At 46.5% G+C, this 21,149-nt stretch overlaps 1 protein-coding gene across 1 annotated transcript in view; it reads left to right on the forward strand.

Annotated features, from left to right (window-relative positions):
* The window catches only part of ITPKB (inositol-trisphosphate 3-kinase B), a 179,180-nt gene that overhangs the window by 141,289 nt on the left and 16,742 nt on the right, over positions 1 to 21,149 (forward strand). Inside the window, exon 7 of the mRNA XM_033937411.1 lies at positions 460 to 531. Within this exon, the coding sequence (XP_033793302.1) occupies positions 460 to 531 (72 nt within the window). The remainder of the gene's footprint in view (positions 1 to 459; positions 532 to 21,149) is intronic.

Raw genomic sequence — 21,149 nt, forward strand, 5'->3', positions numbered from 1 at the left:
CCCCTCGGGAGTGTCCTTGAGTTCAAGGGAGGGTAGCGGACTTGACTGGAGCCCTCGGGACTGGTTCGGTCAGTCCCCAGTTGATCTGTGGCACCGGCTGCCTCCACCTGAGGCAAGATTTCCCTCCCTTTCCCTTCAAGGCTAAAGTTACTCTGGCTGCGCCTGTTTCTTTTCTGTTTTATTTGATTGTACACCATTTTGAATTGCCCTGGTTCACTGGAGGGGGGCAGGGGGGTAGTTATCAATGTGGTTTGCCATTAAAACAGGTTGTGGTACTGCAATTCATGCTAATTTAGCACAGGCCCCAATTAATGCATTGAGGCCTAGTTACTAATAACCCCAGTAACAGTAAAATAATAGGTTTTAACTCCACCCCCCTCCCCCCCCACACCAAATGGTATAAACACTGATGTTGATGATGATCTATTCTAAAGGTCTTTTTTTCCTCCTTATTTGCAGAACTGTTACCTTAATCGACTGAGAGATATAAGGGCCACGCTGGAAATCTCTTCTTTCTTTCAGACACATGAGGTAGGAGACCCAAAACTCAGATACTCTGCCTTCAAACATTGGGAGTTTCCGAGGAAATCTGACCTACCGCAATCTTCAGAGCTTTCTCCAGGCTGGCCGGGACTGGGCTGCTCTCATTCCCGGGTGTAGTGAGCCACGGCCAGTGGCATAGGAAATGTGGGAGGCGCCCCCACCCCTGCTGCATGCATGCCCCTTCCCTTTCCCTCTACCTCGTTAGCTTCCCCCAGCGCAAACAGCATCTCCAGCTCGCTGCCGGTATCGGCGCTCCCTCTGACGTCACTGCCTGGTTGTTGGACCCCAAAGTGACGTCAGAGGGAGCGCCGGTGTGGGAAGGAGCGGGAGGGTGGAGAGGTGCCGGCGCCCCCCACCTCTCCCTTATGACACCACTGATCACAGCTGTAGCGTGGAAGACCAGGACGTCTCGGCACCTGCTGTGGCCTACACTATTTACTTTCAACACTCGTTTTCTGCCTTTATAATTCAGAATGAAAGGACAAAGCATTTAAAAGTAATAATAAATTAAGATAAACGTTAGAGTAATACATAACCAAAAGGAAATGGCTCGCATTAGCTTGGTGATGATCCTGCAGATGATCAACGGCACAGAGCCAGAAGTACTGCAGAGATAATGTGGCAGGGTCTGGTTGGTTGTTTAATAGCGGTCACGGAAATATGATATACGTAAGATTGAAGCCACCATCGGGATGGATGTACTTTATCAACAAAACATCTAACGATAAGTTACATCTTTCCATACTTTTCTCTATAGAGAGGAAACGATGGAACTGTGTTTAATCTAACTCTAAATAACAGAAGCCGATATGTGCCGTTGTACCGGGCCATGGTGTGCCCCCACCTGGAATACCGCATCCAACACTGGTCGCTGTACATGAAAAAGGACATAGTACTACTGGAAAGGGTCCAGGGAAGAGCGACAAAAATGGTTAAGGGACTGAGGGAGTTGCTGTACAACGAGAGGCTCGAGAAACTGGGCCTCTTCTCCCTTGAAAAGAGGACACTGAGAGGGGACATGATCGAAACATTCAAGATATTGAAGGGAATTGACTTAGTAGAGAAAGAGAGATTGTTCACCCTCTCCAAGGTGAAGAGAACGAGAGGGCACTCGCTAAAGTTAGAAGGGAAAAGATTCTGTACAAACGTAAGGAAGTTCTTCTTCACTGAGAGAGTGGTGGAGGTCTGGAATGCTTTCCCGGAGGCTGTTATAGGGGAAACACCCTTCAGGGATTCAAGACAAGGTTGCATAAGTTCCTACTGGGACAGAACATACGCAAGTAAGGCTAGACTCAAGTAGGGTACTGCTCTTTGACCTAAGGGCCACTGCGTGAGCAGACTGCTGGGCACGATGGACCACTGGTCTGACCCAGCCACGACAATTCTTATGTTTTTATGTTTATCTAGCAGTAAAGTTAAGCTGTTGAAGATCATTTATGAGAGGATATAAACATGAGTTGCAAGATTGTGACTGTTTTTAGAGAGTAACAGAAAATATAAGAAAGAAAGAAAAGAAAAAAAGTAATTAAGGATTTTTCACACATGACTGAAATGATTTTGTCACTTCCTGGGTTAATAGCTCAATCTCTGAGGCTTTGTCCCTAAAGAAGAGTAGATTGGGGAAAAGCACTTTTTTAAAAATATAGGTCTAATAAGACTAATAGAGTGGGTTTATTAATGTGCTAATCTTGGGATTTGAACCACTAAGTCTTATGGATATACTTTGGAGTGCCGGAGGACCTGGAGGTAGAATCTCGGCAAAGCCAGGGCTGACCTATTTATCGATTTTCTGTCTGCTAACCAGGTAAGCACTCGGCTAAAGTTAGGACTACGAGAAACGTCAGAAGTTATCCAGAACTGGTAGTCGGGTCACTATAGCGACCATGCAAAACCCGGATGTTCAGCGACGGAGCCTGGATTGTATCCAGGTCAAATTTTGCCCACAATGGTCAACGCCCAAAAATGATTGAGAGCTATAGGCTGAATGTTGGGCCCGAAATAACTGTCGCAAAAGTGAACCTACCCCCTAAGGGGGGCATTTCCTGTCCTGCCAAGTCAAGGATCTTGGATGCTATGGAAACGGATGTGTGAATTTTTCCACAAGGCCGGAGGGGGCAGAAAAGGGCCGATGGCCCAACAAGATTGCCCACTCGAGAACCCTCCCTCCAACTCGTCTGCCTCCTTCCCTGGAGTATCTTCCTGGGTTGTGGGAGGGAGGTGAGGAGAACAGTGTCAAGTGGGAAGAAGGGAGTTATGGGTTCAAATTCCTCCACATCCAGGAAATTACTCTCAGCGACTACGGCTTCTGCTTTCAAAGCCACCAGACAGCAACATTTGAAATCCTCTTTTCTTGCCCTCAGGGATTAGAGCAGACTTGACCACTGAAACTTCATGGCTGCACGGGATCAGTAGAGCCAGCCCTGCTGCCCTTTGGAGATTTTATTTTGATACCCTTTTCTTTCAAATTTTATCTCAGTCATTAATTCTTAGCTTCTTGGATTGCCGTAATCTTATGAATCTTACGTGTCCTCAGAAGCATTACAATCGATTTCGTTTTATTCAGAATTCAGCTGTTCACCTTATTTTTGGCTTTAAAAAGTTTGGTCATTTGTCATCTTATTATAGACAACTTCTTTGGCTTCCAACTGAGGCCTGTTCATTGTTTAAATCTGGTTGTTTGATTTCCAAGACCTTATATGGAAAGTGTGTAGCCACAGTGGTTAGAGCTACAGCCTCAACACCCTGAGGTTGTGGGTTCAAATCCCAGGCTGCTCCTTGTGACCCTGGCCAAGTCACTTAATTCTCCACTGCCCCAGGTACATTAGATAGATTGTGAGCCAACTGGGACAAACAGGGGAAAATTCTTGAGTACCTGAATAAATTCATGTAAACCGTTCCAAGCTCCCCTGAGAGAACAGTATAGAGAAATAGTGTGAAAAGTTTCAGCCTCTGATAACCAGAGCTGAGATTGTGATGTCATAATGCCTCATTCCACCAATAAGAGCCAACCTCATCAGTGATGTCACAATGGCTTCATTGTCCTAGAGTTGGCTCACTTTCACTACATTTTGATTTCTAGAGTGGTGCAGTGGTTAAAGCTACAGCCTCAGCACCCTGAGGTTGTGGGTTCAAATCCTGTGCTGCTCCCTGTGACCCTGGGCAAGTCACTTAATCCCCCCATTGCCTCAGGTACATTAGATAGATTGTGAGCCAACTGGGACAAACAGGGGAAGATGCTTGAGTACCTGAATGTAAACCACTTAGGCCTGTCCAGTCTTCCCATCCACAGAGGATAAATAAATATGGTCTATTACCAAATGACATGATTCAAATTTGCTGCACTTTGAGAAGTACTTTTGCTTTTTCCTTTCCTTCTCTTGAAGGTAGAGTGAGTCAAACTTACATTAGAAAGTTATTATCTTTCCAAGTCAGGAATTGCTTCAAATTATTATCCCAGGACAAGCAGGCAGCATATTCTTTACGCATGGGTGACGTCACCGACGGAGCCCTCGGTACGGACCTTTTTAACTAGAAAGTTCTAGTTGGCCGCACCGCGCGTGCGCGAGTGCCTGGTCCCCAGTTTCTTCGTTTCCGCGGAGCGAAGAAGACGCGTGTGTTTTTTCAACGGCCGTTGAACTCACTTTTTGCCTTCCCGCTCGCGAATTTTTGTACTTTTTCTTCCTTTTTGCCTTCAGGTTTCTTTTTTCTTTGCTTTACAAAAAAAAAAAAAAAAAAAACTTATATTTTTTTTCCCTTTTTTCGACTTTGCCCCGGCGGGGCCTGTTGCCATTATACAGGCCTCGGGGTTCGATTTTGCGGAGGCTGTTTTCCCCTTCATGCCCCCGCAAGCCGGTTTTAAGAAGTGCCAGCGGTGTGCACGCCCGATCTCCCTCACTGACCCACACAATTGGTGTTTGCAGTGTTTGGGTCCGGAGCATCGGGCGGACTCCTGCACCCGCTGTGCCACTCTTAAAAAGCGGACGCTTAAAAACCGACAAATCCAACAAAATCTTTTGTTCGGCACCGGGTCGACAATGGACTCCTCGGCATCGACAGCGGTACCACCGAAATCGGCACCGTCTACTTCGACGCCACCCGACCCCGCATCGGCGTCTCTGGCGCCAGGTAAGACGGCTAAGAAGCCTCCCTCTTCCCTAGAGCGTCCACCAGCCACACTGGCGACACTGATCTTGCCAGCCTCGCGCCGACCCCGAAAGCGCTCCGCCCCGATTTCGGTGAGTGCCTTGTCATCGGCCTCCTCATCGCCGGGGCGTGGAGCGGCACCTAAGGAACCGAAGCAAAAGAAAGCGGTTCCGGTGCCACCCCTGGATGACCGTATTGCGGCCATCCTCCAAGTTCAACTCCAGGAACAGCTGCAGCATCAGCTCGAGCACCTGTTGCCTACTATCCTGGCACCGCTCCTTTCGGTACCAGACCGGCCCGAGCCCCGTACCGAGCCACCAGTATCCACCCCATCGGTGCCAATTAACACCTCCATGCCGATTCTTTCGTCCGAGCAACTTCATGCCCATCCTGTGGTTCACTCCCACACCACGACGGATCCTCCTCGGGACCGGGCAGGGCACCATGCTTCCCGGGACCGGGATCACCTCCATTCCTGCCCGACAGATGATGGTCCTCCTGGGTCACATGGCCTCGACAGTACATGTCCTTCCTCTGGCACGTCTCCACCTCAGAACACCTCAATGGACTCTCACCAACCAATGGTCACAGACTACGGATCTTCTTTCTCATCCCATCTCTGTGACATCATCTCTTCAGCAATCTCTCCAATGGTGGTTGAACTCCTCAAATCTTTCCAGGGGTCTACTCTTTCATCTGCCCCCTCACTCCATGATCATCACCACAGATGCCTCCCCCTATGCGTGGGGAGCCCACCTAGGAGATCTACGCACCCAGGGACTTTGGACCCCACAGGAGCGTCAACATCACATCAATTTCCTGGAACTCAGAGCCATGTTCTACGCCCTCAAGGCTTTCCAGCATCTTCTCTGTCCTCAGGTTCTTCTCCTGTGCACAGACAATCAAGTCGCCATGTACTACATAAACAAGCAAGGCGGCACCGGATCTCGCCTCCTTTGTTTGGAGGCTCTACGCATCTGGACCTGGGCCTCGGCCCGCAATCTCTTCCTCAAGGCTGTCTATATCCAGGGCGAACAGAACTCCCTGGCCGACAATCTCAGCCGCATCCTTCAACCTCACGAGTGGACGCTGGACCCTCCAACACTCCACTCCATCTTTGCTCGCTGGGGCACTCCGCAGGTGGACCTCTTTGCAGCACCTCACAATCATCAGCTGCCCCAATTCTGTTCCAGACTCTTCTCTCCTCATCGTCTGGCCCCAGATGCATTCCTGCTCGATTGGAGAGATCGGTTCCTGTATGCCTTCCCTCCACTTCCGCTGATGTTGCGGACCTTGTCCAAACTCCGCAAGGACAGGGCCACCATGATTCTCATCGCTCCTCGGTGGCCTCGACAACACTGGTTCTCCCTCCTGCTCCAACTCAGCTCCAGGGAGCCCATTCCTCTTCCTGTGTTTCCTACTCTACTTACACAGCAGCATCAATCTCTACTACATCCCAATCTGTCTTCGCTCCACCTGACAGCTTGGTTTCTCTCGGACTGACCTCTCCTGAGAATCTATCTCAGCCTGTCCGTCTCATTTTGGACGCCTCCAGGAAACCGGCCACCCTCCAATGTTACCATCAGAAGTGGACCAGGTTCTCCTCGTGGTGTCTACGGCATCATCACGATCCCACCTCTTTAGCGGTGGAAACTGTACTGGAATATTTGCTCTCGCTGTCCAATGCTGGCCTCAAATCTACCTCCATCAGAGTCCACCTCAGTGCCATCACTGCGTTTCACGAGCCTATCCTCGGAAAACCTCTCACGGCTCATCCACTGGTTTCCCGGTTCATGAGAGGTCTCTTCAATGTCAAACCATCTCTGAAGCCTCCTCCTGTCGTCTGGGACCTGAATGTGGTTTTATCAGCACTCATGAAACCTCCGTTTGAGCCTCTTGCCACAACTTCGCTCAAATTTCTTACCTGGAAGGTGCTTTTCCTAATTGCCATCACCTCTGCCAGGAGGGTTAGTGAACTGCATGCACTGGTCGCCGATCCACCATTCACTGTTTTTCACCATGACAAGGTGGTCCTGCGTACCCATCCCAAATTCCTTCCAAAGGTGGTCTCAGCTTTTCACCTCAACCAGTCCATTGTGTTGCCCGTCTTTTTCCCTAAACCCCATTCTCATCCTGGGGAACAGGCGCTGCACACGCTGGATTGTAAGCGTGCCCTTGCCTACTACCTTGACCGTACCAGGGCTCACCGCTCATCTCCTCAGCTCTTTTTGTCATTCGACCCTAACCGTCTAGGTCGTCCTGTCTCCAAACGGACGCTTTCCAATTGGCTTGCTGCCTGATTTTCGTTCTGTTATGCTCGGGCCGGTCTCTCACTGGAAGGTGCTGTCACGGCCCACAGAGTCCGAGCTATGGCTGCTTCTGTGGCTTTCCTCCGTTCCACGCCCGTCGAGGAAATCTGCAAGGCGGCCACTTGGTCCTCAGTTCACACATTCACTACTCACTACTGTCTGGATGCCTTCTCCAGACGGGATGGACACTTCGGCCAATCTGTGTTACAAAATTTATTTTCATAATGGCCAACCATCCCACCTCCCTCTTTGTTAGCTTGGAGGTCACCCATGTGTTAAGAATATGCTGCCTGCTTGTCCTGGGATAAAGCACAGTTACTTACCGTAACAGGTGTTATCCAGGGACAGCAGGCAGATATTCTTACGTCCCACCCTCCTCCCCGGGTTGGCTTCTTAGCTGGCTTATACTAACTGGGGACCACGCTCTCCTCCGTCGGGCGGGAAGGCACTCGCGCACGCGCGGTGCGGCCAACTAAAACTTTCTAGTTAAAAAGGTCCGTACCAATTTTTCTTTTGCACAGTTGCAGTTGGTCTTGCAACGATCAGTTGAGTGGGATTACAAGACCTTGCTACTCGGTGACCAGTCTCTGTTGGAGGAGCAGGGTTTCCAGGTGCCGCAACGGCGCTTCATCTACATGACTGTACTGACGGTTAAACGTACAATCTTACAATATTGGGTGCAGGAGGGATCTGTCTCCTTGGACAGCTGGCTGAATCAGATGATTGAGCTGGCGCGATTCGAACTTGGCTATTTTAAACGCTCTTCTAACCCTGAGATATTGGCTTACCTGGCTCTTTGGAGGGTGTTTCTGCAGCTACCTCTGGTTCTCCGGCGTGGGGTGGGTGGGGAGGGGGGGTTGGTATGAATGGATGGTGAGACTGGTGAGCATGGGAGGGGTTTGCATGTCTGGTTGCCTGATCTGTGTTGGTTGGTATGTGTGCTAATTCCTTTGTGGAACAAAATAGGGGGTGGGTTGGGTCTGTTTTCCAACAACAAAAAAAGTCCTGAGGCTTACACAGGAGACGGGCTGTTATTACTTGGAAGGCCTTGTGTTTGGAGGTTTCTATTGTTCTTCTGTTGGGGATTGTTCTGCCTCTGTATTGCTAGTCTGTATCTGCCTTTTTTGTTATGCAATTGTGTTCTGTATTATTGGATTTGCCTGTTTCTCTTGTGGCCTCTTGAATAAAAATGATGTTCAAAAAAAAAAAAGGTCCGTACCGAGGGCTCCGTCGGTGACGTCACCCATGCGTAAAGAATATCTGCCTGCTGTCCCAGGATAACACCTGTTACGGTAAGTAACTGTGCTTTAGGTCTTCTTCATCACATATGCATCACAGATTATGTTCAGTTTTATTCTTGGATTTGTTAACGACATCGAAACTTTTAAGTGTATTTTGATATATAAATAAAATATTATTGATTCCCTAGAGGTAGGTCTTGTCAGACAAATCTGATCAATTTCTTTGACTGGGTGACCAGAGAAATGGACAGAGGATGTGCGCTAGATGTGGTGTATTTAGATTTTAGCAAAGCCTTTGACGGTGTTCCAGAAAGATGTCTAATAAATAAAATGAGTGCCCTCGGGATGGGCCCTAAAGTGATGGGCTGGGTCAAGAACTGGTTGAGTGGAAGGCGACAGAGGGTAGTGGTCAATGGAGATCACTCTGAGGAAGGTTCAGTTTTTGGGCCTGTTCTTTTAAAGATTTTTATAAATGATATTGCTGAAGGGTTGTCGGGTAAGATTTACCTCTTTGCTGATGATACCAAAATCTGCAATAGAGTAGATATGCCGAATAGCGAAGCTTGAAGATTGATCTGAAATTTGGCAGCTAAAATTTAAGGCTAAGAAATGTAAGGTCATGTATTTGGGATGCAAAAACCAGAGGGAATGGTATGGTTTAGGCCAGGGGGTGAAGAACTTATGTGCACGACAGAAGAGCAGGACTTGGGTGTGATTGTATGTGATGATCTTAAAGTGGCCAAACAGGTTGAAAAGGTGACGGCGAAGGCTAGAAGGACGCTAGGTTGCATAGGGAGAGGTATAAAAGGTAGGAAAAAGGAGGTATTTATGCTCCTGTATAAGACTCTGGTGAGATCTCATTTAGAATATTGTGTACAATTCTGGAAGCCGCAAGTTCCAAAAAGATATAAAAAGGATGGAGTTGGTCCAGAGGAAGGCTACTAAAATGGTGTGTGGTCTTCGTCATAAGGCGTATGGGGACAGACTGTATACTTTGGAGGAAAGTCAGGAGAGGGGAGATATGATAGAGACGGTCAAATACCTACATACTGTAAATGCGCATGAGTCGAGTCTCTTTCATTTGAAAGGAAACTCTGCAATGAGAGGGCAGAGGATGACGTTAAGAGGTGAGTAATCTAAGGGAATAGTTTTTTACAGAAAGTTTAAGTTTCAAGAATATTTAAAATTTCTTATATCGCCTAATCAGACTTCTAGGTGGTGTACAATTTTAGAAAAAACAGATATTGACTATAATACAAATTTAAAATTAATAGACATCTTTAGGGGTAGTTAATACATCTAAGGACACTTTAACAAAGGACAAACAGGAACAAAAGGGAAAAAGGTTGGAACTACAATATAATAGAGAAAGAGAACAATTAAGGAAAGTACTCGGGTAGAGAATAGCATGTTTTGCCCTTATAAGGACACTTAGGTTTCAAAGGCATCGACAAATAAAAATGTTTATAACTTTGTTTTAAATTGATTTAAAGAAGATTCTTCATGTAAATAGTTAGGAATAGAATTCCAAAGAGAGGGAGCAGTCACTGTAAAAATACTAAATCTCTTTGTATTAATAAGCTTGAGGGATGGACCCGAGAGCAGATTCTGAGTTATGGAGAATAAGGAGTCTGTCTATAAATTCAGGCTGATTATTTTGAGTAGCAAGATTTTGTAGCTAATTCTGCTTGTGCTTTGTACAATTAGGGAGAAAAATAGTTGAATTTTCTTGCGTTAAATATGATTTTTACAGCGGTATTTTGAGCCATCTGAAGGCGTGGTTTCATTTTTTTGTTATGCCCTTGTAAAGGGAGTTGCAATAGTCAATGCAGGAGACCACTAATGAGTGAATCCGGGTGTTCAAAGAGGACGGCTCAAGTCATTTAGAGAGAGATCTGATCATTCTTAGACGACAGAAGCAGCGTTTGACCACTGTGCTGATGTGAAAGTGATAGGTGACTCCAAACAGTTTTAATGAAGGCACAATTTTAATGGGGCCTGAATAGATAGTACCTCTTAATTGGATTTTTTGATGTTGAGGGACAACATGTTGGAATCTAACCAGGATTTATTTTTTTTCCAATTTTTGGTTTATAATGGTTATCTCATCTGGATTATTTCAATCTATTGATGTATTAGTTGAACATCGTCCGCATAAGCGAACATTGTGAAGCCGATTGACCTAGAGTTAGCAGAGGGGCCATGAAGACATTGAAGAGTAATGGAGATAAAATCGAACCCTGTGGGATGCCGTATTCATTTTTATAGGAATCTGAGGATGTTGCATTGAAAATGACCTTAGAGGACCGCTCTGTAAAGAAAGATGTGAGTCAGTCCAGAACCTGATCTGTGATACCAATTTCTTGAAGACGTGATAGAAGTTTATGGTCAATCGTCTCAAACGCTGAGGAAAGATCTAGAGAGATAAGCAGAACGGATTGATGGTGATCAAGATGATATAGTATTTTTGTAGTCAGGTCTATGAGTGAAAGTTCTGTGGAGTGGTGTTGACGGAATCCTGTTTGGTGTGGGTACAGAACTTTCGTTTTCAGTGAAATCAGAAACTTGACAGAAGACAATTTTCTCAGTAAGCTTTGCTAGAAAAGGGATGTTTGCTAAAGGCTGGTAATTTGCTATTTCATGAGCACTAACTTTATGGTCTTTAATTATAGGATATATAACCGATTCCTTCCATGTGACGGGTAGGTTCCTGTGGTTAGACTTGTGAGGACCAGGTCTAGAACTTCTGGGCCAAAAATTGTGAAAAACGCTTCAGGAGGAATGATGGGATAACTTCAGAAGCGGTTCCTCTTGTGTTTGGTGAATTCAGACATCTCTGAATGTCTGGGAGGGTGGGCAAGGTAAACCTTGAACATTTAGATAAAGGAAGGATTCCAGACGTGGTCTTGTCAGTAGAGTTACTGCCATTACAAACAGGGGAATTCAAGCTGTTGTTATTTGTCTGAGCAATAGAGCCTCTTATTGTCTGAATTTTATTGATGAAATGAGAAGCCTGAGCTGAGGGAAGGTTACTAGTCATGTTCCTTTCCTTTTTTGTGTGTGTGATAAGAGATTTCGTAAGGCCGTATAGCGCGGCGGTATTTTTTGCCTTTTTTATTTGTTTGGAATAATATTCTTTTTTTGCTCTATTGATTTTTGATTTATAGTAGTTGGCCTGTTCCTTAAATTTATTTAGATTGGTTAATGTTTTATTGTGCCACCATTTCCTCTCAAGGGTTTCTTAATTTTCGAGTGGAGACAGTGTATGAAATAATAGGTGCCAAAGAATCTAAAAGTTTGACTATGGAAGTTTTCCAAGCTGCAATTTTATCGTCGATGGAGGAATTTGGCATATCCTTTTGTTTAAGTTCGAAGTTAGAGGAAATAGATGTAATGTCTAAATTGGTGTAATCACGAGTGGTTAATATCTTAGGGTTAAGTGTTACTGATGAGTCTTAATATGTTGGGAGAAGGAAATTAAGCAATGGTCACACCAGGGAATTGGTGTAATGCTCGATATTTGGAAACTTTCACTTTGGAGAACCAGCAAGAGGACCATATCGAACGTATGTCCTGTTGTGTGAGGTGGACACGATAACAAAGGATGGAGACTCAAGTCTCTTAAGAGGGTATGGAGCTCTGAGGTGGCTGCATTGTTATGATCATCGAAATGTATGTTGAAATCGTCAAGGATAATCGAGTTGGGGGAAGAAGTACAAAATTCAAAGATGGTGGACTGGAGATGCATAAGAGTTTGGCTACTAATGGGAGGGGGAAGGTAGAGTAATGGATAGCCTGAGGAAGGGTTGATAATTACTTTGAGCTGGAAGAGGTGTTGATAGCTATATTGGTTTATATAAAGGGAAGAGCCCTGATATACTATAAAGAAACATAGAAACTTGACGGCAAATAAAGGCCAAATGGCCCATCCAGTCTGCCCATCCACAGCATCCACTATCTCCTTCTCTCCCTAAGAGATCCCTCTTGCCTGTCCCATGGTTTCTTGAATTTATTTTGTAGCTAGAGCCATGGAGGGTTAAGTGACTTACCCAGAGTCACAAGGAACTGAAGGCCTCGGGCCACTGCATTAACCACTAGGCTACTCCTTATAGATTTGATATACCACCATTTGGAATTACTGTCTTGGCACTTTACAATGTTAATGATTTACACAGTAAGAAAAGAAACCCCATTATAAACTGGAAAGATGCCCACTCCATGCCTGCCTCTGAGTAGACATATGGTACCTTTAATCCTCCATTCAAACCGAAACTTCAGATGTTTGCAAAGGGATTAATTGGATTAATGCTAGTGGTTACGCCATAGTGCTCTGCTGGGACACTCTTTCCTTTAACCTAAGAAGCTCAGAATTGTAAGAAGGGTGATTTCACCAAAAGCACATGTGATCAGATGCCAGGCAGAGGCAGAATTCCCTGGTGGCCATCTTCCCTTGCAGCTTTCAGCAGGGGGCACTTGATAAAACTGCTGGGAAATACTTTTAAAACCAATAGGAGGCCATTTTTTTTCACTCAGAGAATAGTTAAGCTCTGGAACGTGTTGCCAGAGGTTGTGGTAAGAGCGGATAGCTTAGCTGGTTTTAAGAAAGATTTGGACAAGTTCCTGGAGGAACATAGTCTGTTATTGAGAAAGACACGGGGGAAGCCACTGCTTGCCTTGGATCGGTAACATGGAATATTGCTATTCTTTGGGTATTGGACAATTAAGCCATTGTAACCTCACTGATGAGGTTGGCTCTGAGGCATTATGACATCACAATCTCAGCTGTGGAATGTTGCTTCCATTGGGGTTCCGGAATCTTGCTATTCTTTGAGATGCTGGAATGTTGCTCCTCCTTGGGTTTTGGCCAGGTACTAGGGACCTGGATTGGCCACCGTGAGAACGGGCTACTGGGCTTGATGGACCGTTGGTCTGACCCAGGGAGGCTATTCTTATGTTCTTACATGAGCCAAGTATAGAACAATTAAGCCATTGTGACATCACTGAGGTTGGCTCTGAGGCATTATGACATCACAATCTCAGCTCTGGAATGTTGCTCTCATTGGGATTCCGGAATTTTGCTATTCTTTGAGATGCTGGAATGTTGCTCCTCCTTGGGTTTTGGCCAGGTACCAGGGACCTAGTTTGGTCACCGTGAGAACTGGCTACTGGGCTTGATGGACCGTTGGTCTGACCCAGTAAGGCTATTCTTATGGACTCTCTTCTGTGTTTTGCTGTACAGCACAGCACCGTGTATGCTTACCTCGTGGGATCCCAGAAAGGTGGGATCACTTTCAAAAAAGAAACACGTGATTTCTTTTTTTTTTTTACCCCTTGGAATCATTCGGGAAGCAATATCTGACATTGTGAGCCTTCTTCACTGTGTTATATGACAGCAACAAACTTTCAAAACATTCACAATCTGATGAGGACCAGCCATCATGGCTTCAGCAAAGGAAAATCTTGCTTGACGAACTTGCTGCACTTCTTCGTGGGAGTAAACAGGCAGATAGACAAGGGTGACCCGGTTGACATTGTATATCTGGATTTTCAGAAGGTGTTCAACAAGGTTCTGCATGAACGACTACTTCGAAAAATTGTGAGCCGTGGAATCAAGGGTGAAATACTCACGTGGATTAAAAACTGGCTGGCGGATAGGAAAGAGAGGTAAATGGACAATACTCGGACTGGAAAATCGTCACGAGTGGCAAGCCGCAGGGTTTGGTGCTCTTCAACATATTTATAAACGACCTGGAAATTGGTACGACGAAAGAGGTGATTAAATTTGCAGATGATACAAAGTTATTCAGAGTAGTGAAGACACAGAAGGATTGCGAAGAACTGCAATGTGACATAAACAAGCTTAAGAAATGGGCCGCGATATGGCGAATGAGGTTTAATGTGGATAAGTGTAAGGTGATGCATGTCGGTAACAAAAATCTTATACACGAATACAGGATGTCCGGTGAAGTACTCGGAGAGACCCCCCAGGAAAGAGACTTGGGAGTACTGGTCAACAAATTAATGAAGCCGTCTGCACAATGCGCAGCGGCGGTGAAAAGAGTGATCAGAATGCTAGGAATGGTTAAGAAGGGGATCACGAACAAATCGGAGAAGGTTATCATGCCTCTGTACCAGGCCATGGTACGCCCTCACCTGGAATACTGCGTCCAGCACTGGTCGCCATACATGAAGAAGGACATGGTACAACTCGAAAGGGTCCAGAGAAGAGCAACTAAGATGGTTAAGGGGCTGGAGGAGTTGCCATACAGTGAGAGATTAGAGAAACTGGGCCTCTTCTCCCTTGAGCAGAGGAGACTGAGAGGGGACATGATCGAAACATTCAAGATAATGAAGGGAATAGACTTAGTAGATAAAGACAGGTTGTTCACCCTCTCCAAGGTAGAGACAACGAGAGGGCACTCTCTAAAGGTAAAAGGGGATCGATTCCGTACAAACGTAAGGAAGTTCTTCTTCACCCGGAGAGTGGTTAAAAACTGGAACGCTCTTCCGGAGGCTGTTATAGGGGGAAACACCCTCCAGGGATTCAAGACAAAGTAGATAAAGACAGGTTGTTCACCCTCTCCAAGGTAGGGAGAACGAGAGGGCACTCTCTAAAGTTAAAAGGGGATAGATTTCGAACAAACGTAAGGCAGTTCTTCTTCACCCAGAGAGTGGTTAAAAACTGGAACGCTCTTCCGGAGGCTGTTATAGGGGGAAACACCCTCCAGGGATTCAAGACAAAGTAGATAAAGACAGGTTGTTCACCCTCTCCAAGGTAGGGAGAACGAGAGGGCACTCTCTAAAGTTAAAAGGGGATAGATTTCGAACAAACGTAAGGCAGTTCTTCTTCACCCAGAGAGTGGTTAAAAACTGGAACGCTCTTCCGGAGGCTGTCATAGGGGAAAACACCCTCCAGGGATTCAAGACAAAGTTAGACGAGTTCCTGCTGAACCAGAACGTACGCAGGTAAGGCTAGACTCAGGGCGCTGGTCTTTGACCTAGGGGCTGCCGCGTGAGCGGACTGCTGGGCACGATGGACCACTGGTCTGACCCAGCAGCGGCAATTCTTATGTTCACAAGTGGTCCATATTTAACGGGCCAGGACCGGGCAGACTTCTACGCCCTGTGGTCTGAAAACGATAAAAGAAATCAAGATCAAGTACACGTATGGAAAAAAAAATACTGCAAGTAAGGTCTTTCGCGGTAATTCTGCGCTAACCACTTGGCACGCAGTAATGTTGCTCCATTAATTTATTACTAAGGGTCACGCCCCCTCCAAAGAAATATTTAAGTGCATGGATGAGTGAGCACTAAATTACCGCAGGACGCCTGAGTGCGTTTCTTGCTGCGCCATTTTAAGCATCAGGGGTGCGCTAGCGCTTAGCGAAAGGGTCCAGATGTTAATATGTTTAAATAAGCTGAAAGTATGGGCACTCCAGAGCGCCACAGCAGGAGGTCTGGAGAACCCTTTTTAGCTGTTTATACCTGATCAAAGTCAGGCCAACCTGGAAAGGGTTGCAAGGAGTGCCAGAAATGATATGGCATCCCATCTGTCCTGGGAGTCTGTGGCGCAGTGGTTAGAGCTACAGCCTCGGCACCGTGAGGTTGTGGGTTCGAATCCCGCTCTGCTCTTTTGACCCTGGGCAAATCACTTAATCCCCATTGCCCCAGGTACATTAATAATAATAATAATAACTTTATTTTTGTATACCGCAATACCACAAAACAGTTCAGAGCGGTTTACAGGAGAAGAGACTGTACATATACAGCGAAGTTACAGAGTATCAGAAAAACAGTTCAGAGTAGTTTACAGGAGATAAGAGCTGTAATTATGCAATGAAGGTACAGAGAATTAGTTATCAAGTGTATGGTATAAACCAGTGGCCAATTACAAAATGATCCGATAACTGTTGCAAGGGGGGGGTGCGAACAATAGCTGTGGAAGAGGGGGGGAAGGGTAGTGAGGGAGGCGAGGTTGAGATTAGTAGTTTGGTTGGGAGGGCGGGAGTTAGAGGAATTTATCAAAGAGGTATGATTTGAGAGATATCCTGAAGGATAGGTAGGTTGGGGCAAGAGAGATGAGGGTGGTCAAGCAGTCATTCCATTTGCCTGCTTGGAAAGAGAGGGTTTTGTCCAAGAATCTTTTGTAGATGCATCCTTTTGGGGAGGGATAGGCAAACAGGTGGACATTGCGTGTTCGGTTGGATCCTGGGAAGACGAAGTGGTGTGACAGGTATATTGGGGCTGAGCCAGATAGGGTTTTGAAGCAGAGGCAGGCGAATTTGAAGATGACCCTTGCTTCAAACGATAGCCAATGAAGTTTTCTGTAGAAGGGGCTGACGTGGTCTGACTTTTTTAGCCCATAGATGAGGCGGACGGCGGTGTTCTGGATGAATCTTAGTCATTTAATGGTTTTCTTGTAGGAGCCCAGGTATATGATGTTACAGTAGTCCAGGGTATTTAGGATTAGGGATTGGACCAGCAAACTGAAGGTGGGGAAATCAAAGTAATGTTTGATAGAACGGAGTTTCCAAAGGGTGGAAAAGCATTTTTTGACCTGGGCATTGGTGTGATCTTCCAAAGTGAGGCATCGGTCCAAGATGACTCCAAGAATTTTAGATAGAGTGGGAGTCCACCGGGACAGTTGAGTACCTCAATAATTTCTAATCTGATTAGAATTGTAGACTATGTGGGTTATAAATTATTGCAAAAAAAAACCCATGGTGTGCAGGGCTGTGGTGGACCTTTCTTGGCCTTCGATCTCCAGCACATCAGCTTTTGATTCTTAAAAGAAAAGTCCAGTCAATGGTGTCCCAAAGAACTGGGATGAGTCTCCGATGAGCCCATGCCTGCCAGTTCTGCCCCTCAGTTATAGCTGATTTGTGACGGACAACATTCACTGTTTTTCAGGACTGGCTGGAACTGGTTTCTCTACGTGTCCTGGTCATTCACAGACTCGGAAGAGAAGATTTCCATGTTCCTGGCCCACATCCTGTGCACCTAGACACGTGTGTTCCAGCCAAACCTTTAATTTGCAAATGGCAAGTGGCCATTCCCGCTGGGAGCGTTCGCATGACACCCCCAGTCGAAAGGTTTGGCTTTGCGGAGAAATAGTGTCAAGCTGAACCTGTCATTTGCATTCTGTGATTTGTGGCCTAAGTGTAACTCCATTCTGCATTTTAAACATAGCATCTTGTTGTCAATCTCCTGCTATGAGCGTCCAAGAACATCTCTTCCATCAGAACAGTCGTCTCCCTATTTCTCCCCTCCCTCCCTTCCAGCCTCCCCTGCCCTGCCCCCTCCTTTGCCCGTTCTCATTTGACTGCAGTTATTAGAGGATTTTGTCTAATTTTAGAGAATGAGCTGACTGTATGCGGCTCTTTCTTTGTTAATTGACTTTCTGTAAATCAGGAAAGCCATAGTTACCAGGCCCAGCAGTACAAGCCAGTGAGTCCTGGCCAAGCTTATTCAATTCCACCCCCTCCCCCCTGAGCTGATGGACTCTATGAGAACAGAGGGATGAACCGTGTTGTAATCTAGGGAAATCACTGTTAAGGACCCTGGGAAGCTCACGTGGAGAATTTCCTCTGAAGAACAACACTGCTGGTCCAGGAGAGGCAGTGCCCACCTCTAGAGCTACGTCCCTCTGCCCATGGAAGGGGAAAGTATTAGAAGTGCTAAGGCCTGGGGCAGAAATTTGGGAGGGAGGCTTGGAGGGGCCAGACAGTTTCCCTGGTTTAGAGAATGACATGGGGACACCGTGGGAGCTCATTTTCCCATCCCGTCCCTGCCCCAGTCCTGCAAGCTCCGTCCTCATCTGCACAAGCCTCAAACACTTTAAAATCATAAGTGTTCGAGGCTGGTGTGGTTAAGGCAGAGTTTACAGGGGAGGGGCAGGGACAGGGACAAAACTCGCGGGCACGGAAAAGTGAAATTGAGTTGCTGCGGGGACGGAGCCAAAATTCTCTACCCTGGTTGTGCCCCCTACAGTGCCAGACCTGGGAATGAGTCACATTTTTTAAATGTTTCTGTCTTTCTGGGACTTATAAGCATTTGAAGGGGAGGGGGGGGGTGCAGGCACTTAGACTAGGGCTACCCTATGGCTCTAGAAAAAGGAGGACGGATCGAGACATCCAGGTTTTACTTCCATGGCTTGCACTAGTAAAACCCGGAAGTCTCACTCCGTCCTCCTTGTTCTGGAGCCATAGGGTCACCCTAACTTAGACACACTTGTATCAGCTCTCTGGCTGGCTTAAGCAATTGTACCATAGGTCTGAATCCTCTGTTTATAGAGCAGGGCTCCAGTGTCATCCAGGCAAATGTCCACAACAGTGGCCAGATATGGGCTTCATGCGGCATTGCACAGACATGATGTGCCTTGTAGATGTTAGTGACCTTGAAGGGGACACTATTCACGGGCCATTAACCCAGCTAGACTGAAAATGATCCTCCTGTCATGCCTTGAGCCAAATTTTAAAAGGATGTGTTTGAATCTTCACTGACCGCAAATACCGAATGTACACAAACATTGATCCGAGTATAAGACGAGGTACCCTTTCCCCCCCCCCAAAAGGAAGAAAAAAGGTTGACTCGAATATAAGACCGGGGGTGTTTAATATTCATGTGCCCTGCTGGGCTCTGCACCCAGCCCCGCCCCTTCTCCCGATATCCTGCAGGCCTCCCATCGGGCTGGAACAGGAGGCATCCTTCCCATCTCCTGTCCCAACCAACTCAGTCAATTTTTTTTTACCTCCCTCTCGCCTCCCTCGTGTACATTTTTGAATCCCTGGTGGTCTAGCAGTGTACTGGGCAGGAGCGAGCTTTCCGTGCTCCTGCCCTGCACTGAGCCCCTCCCTGAATGGCCGCCTCGAGTTCTTGCGGCCCAGTGGTATACTGGGCTTGAGCGAGTTTTCCTCACTCCTGCCTGGCGCTGAGCCGCTCGCTGAATGGCTGCCACGCGTTCTCATGAGTCCTGCAAGAACTCAGGGCAGCCACTCAGCAAGCGGCTCAGCGCCGGGCAGGAGCGAGGAAAGCTCGCTAATGCCTGGTATACCGCTGGACCACCAGGGATTCAAAAAGGTATGTGGGGGGAGGCGGGAGGGAGGTAAAAAAAAAATAAAAAATTGGCAAAGTCAGCCAGAACAGGAGACGGTCTCAGCCCACCCCACCAGGCCATATGGCAGGTCCAGTGGAGGCCTGCAACAATTACGGGCGGGGGAGGGGAGGGGGGGCAATAACCCGAATATAAGCTGAGACCCCCCATTTTAGGAGCTTTTTTTTGCCCCCAAATCTCAGTTTATACTTGAGTATATACAGTAACTACTACTGCTAGGTGTACACTGCACTGTACATAAAACATGTAAGACAATCCCTGCTCAATAGAGCTTACAATCTAATTAAAACAGGGTGAATAGGGGTGAGGGAATGATAAAACAGACATGGGAGTTAGGAGTTAAAAGCAGCCTGGAAAAAGTGAGCTTTTAGCCTCGATTTGAGCAAACGGAGGCCTTTTAGAGAACCCGGCTGCATGCTAAACATCACTCCCAGTAAAAGCAGAACTGAGAGCCCGGATCTGAGGCTCGTTGCTGTACGGAAGGTACAGGGTGGCCAGCGGGTGCATTTCTGGGCAGATACATTAACATGTACAAAATAAATTATGATCACCCTCACAATCTAAACAGTGAATGTGCTTCTTCAGGGAAAAAAAAAAAATTAAAAAGCAAAACTAAAGCTAAACTGGTATTTTGAAACCTTTTTTTGTTTCTCATTGAAGATGTTGGTGGTGTTGGAGAAGTTCCGTCCTCGTCCAGGCGGTGAGAGAGCGCCACCTTGTGGCTCTCCAGTCTGACGTCACCCCATCAAACAAGTTCTCTTCAAAGAGCAGGCGAGGTTTTCTGAAGCACTTTCTTGAGCTGCCTCTTAAGCTAGTGAAGGGCTTTGCGTCCGTGTTTCAGTTCCATTACAGGCATGCGCTGGGGGTGATATGACATGGAAATTTCAAACTCTTAGGACGGACAAAGAAAGTACCAGACACAACTGCACCTAACAAGGAGCTTCCAGTTGCCATCAAACTGTCTCTTCACAGCTCTTTCAGTATCTTTCCCTGCCAGTGAGGTAGATGAGGGGCTGCGCCAGAGCTCCATAGAAGAGAGGTTCTGTTTTTTTATTAAAGCACAAACCACCCTTACAAAGCACGAAAAAGCAGCAGACAAGATTTATCAGAAGAACCAACCCTCTCCTCCCAGTATAACTCACACTCAACTGGATCTACTGTGGATTCTCCATTGCAGCCAAAATGTATCCCAGAACAGACTACCCCACCTTCCTCCCCCTCTCCCACCCCAATAATAAGAACATAAGAATAGCCTTACTGGGTCAGACCAAAGGTCCATCCAGCCCAGAGGCCAATCCAAGTCACAAGTACCTGGCAAAACCTCAAATAGTAGCAGCATTCCATGGCTAAGTCCATAGTCTGTCTCAACAACAGACTATGGACTTTTCCTCCAAATCTTTTTTAAAACCAAATGCATTAACTGCTCTTACCACATCCTCTGGCAACACGTTCCAGAGCTTAACTATTCTCTGAGTGAAAAAATTTTTCCTCCTATTGATTTTAAAGTATTTCCCTGTAACTTCATCGAGCGTCCCCCACTGAAAAATTGATCCACTTGTACCCGTTCTACTCTACTCAGGATTTTGTAGACTTTAGAAACATAGAAATAGACAGCAGATAAGGGCCACGGCCCATCTAGTCTGCCCACCCTAATGTCCCTCCCCTACCTTCGCCCTGTGAAGAGATCCCTCCCCTACCTTCGCCCTGTGAATAGATCCCATGTGACGATCCCATTTGGCCTTAAAATCAGGCACCCTGCTGGCCTCGATCACATGCAGTGGAAGACTATTCCAGCGATCA

This window comes from Geotrypetes seraphini, chromosome 3 (assembly GCF_902459505.1).
Source record: "Geotrypetes seraphini chromosome 3, aGeoSer1.1, whole genome shotgun sequence".
Classification (NCBI taxonomy): domain Eukaryota; kingdom Metazoa; phylum Chordata; class Amphibia; order Gymnophiona; family Dermophiidae; genus Geotrypetes; species Geotrypetes seraphini.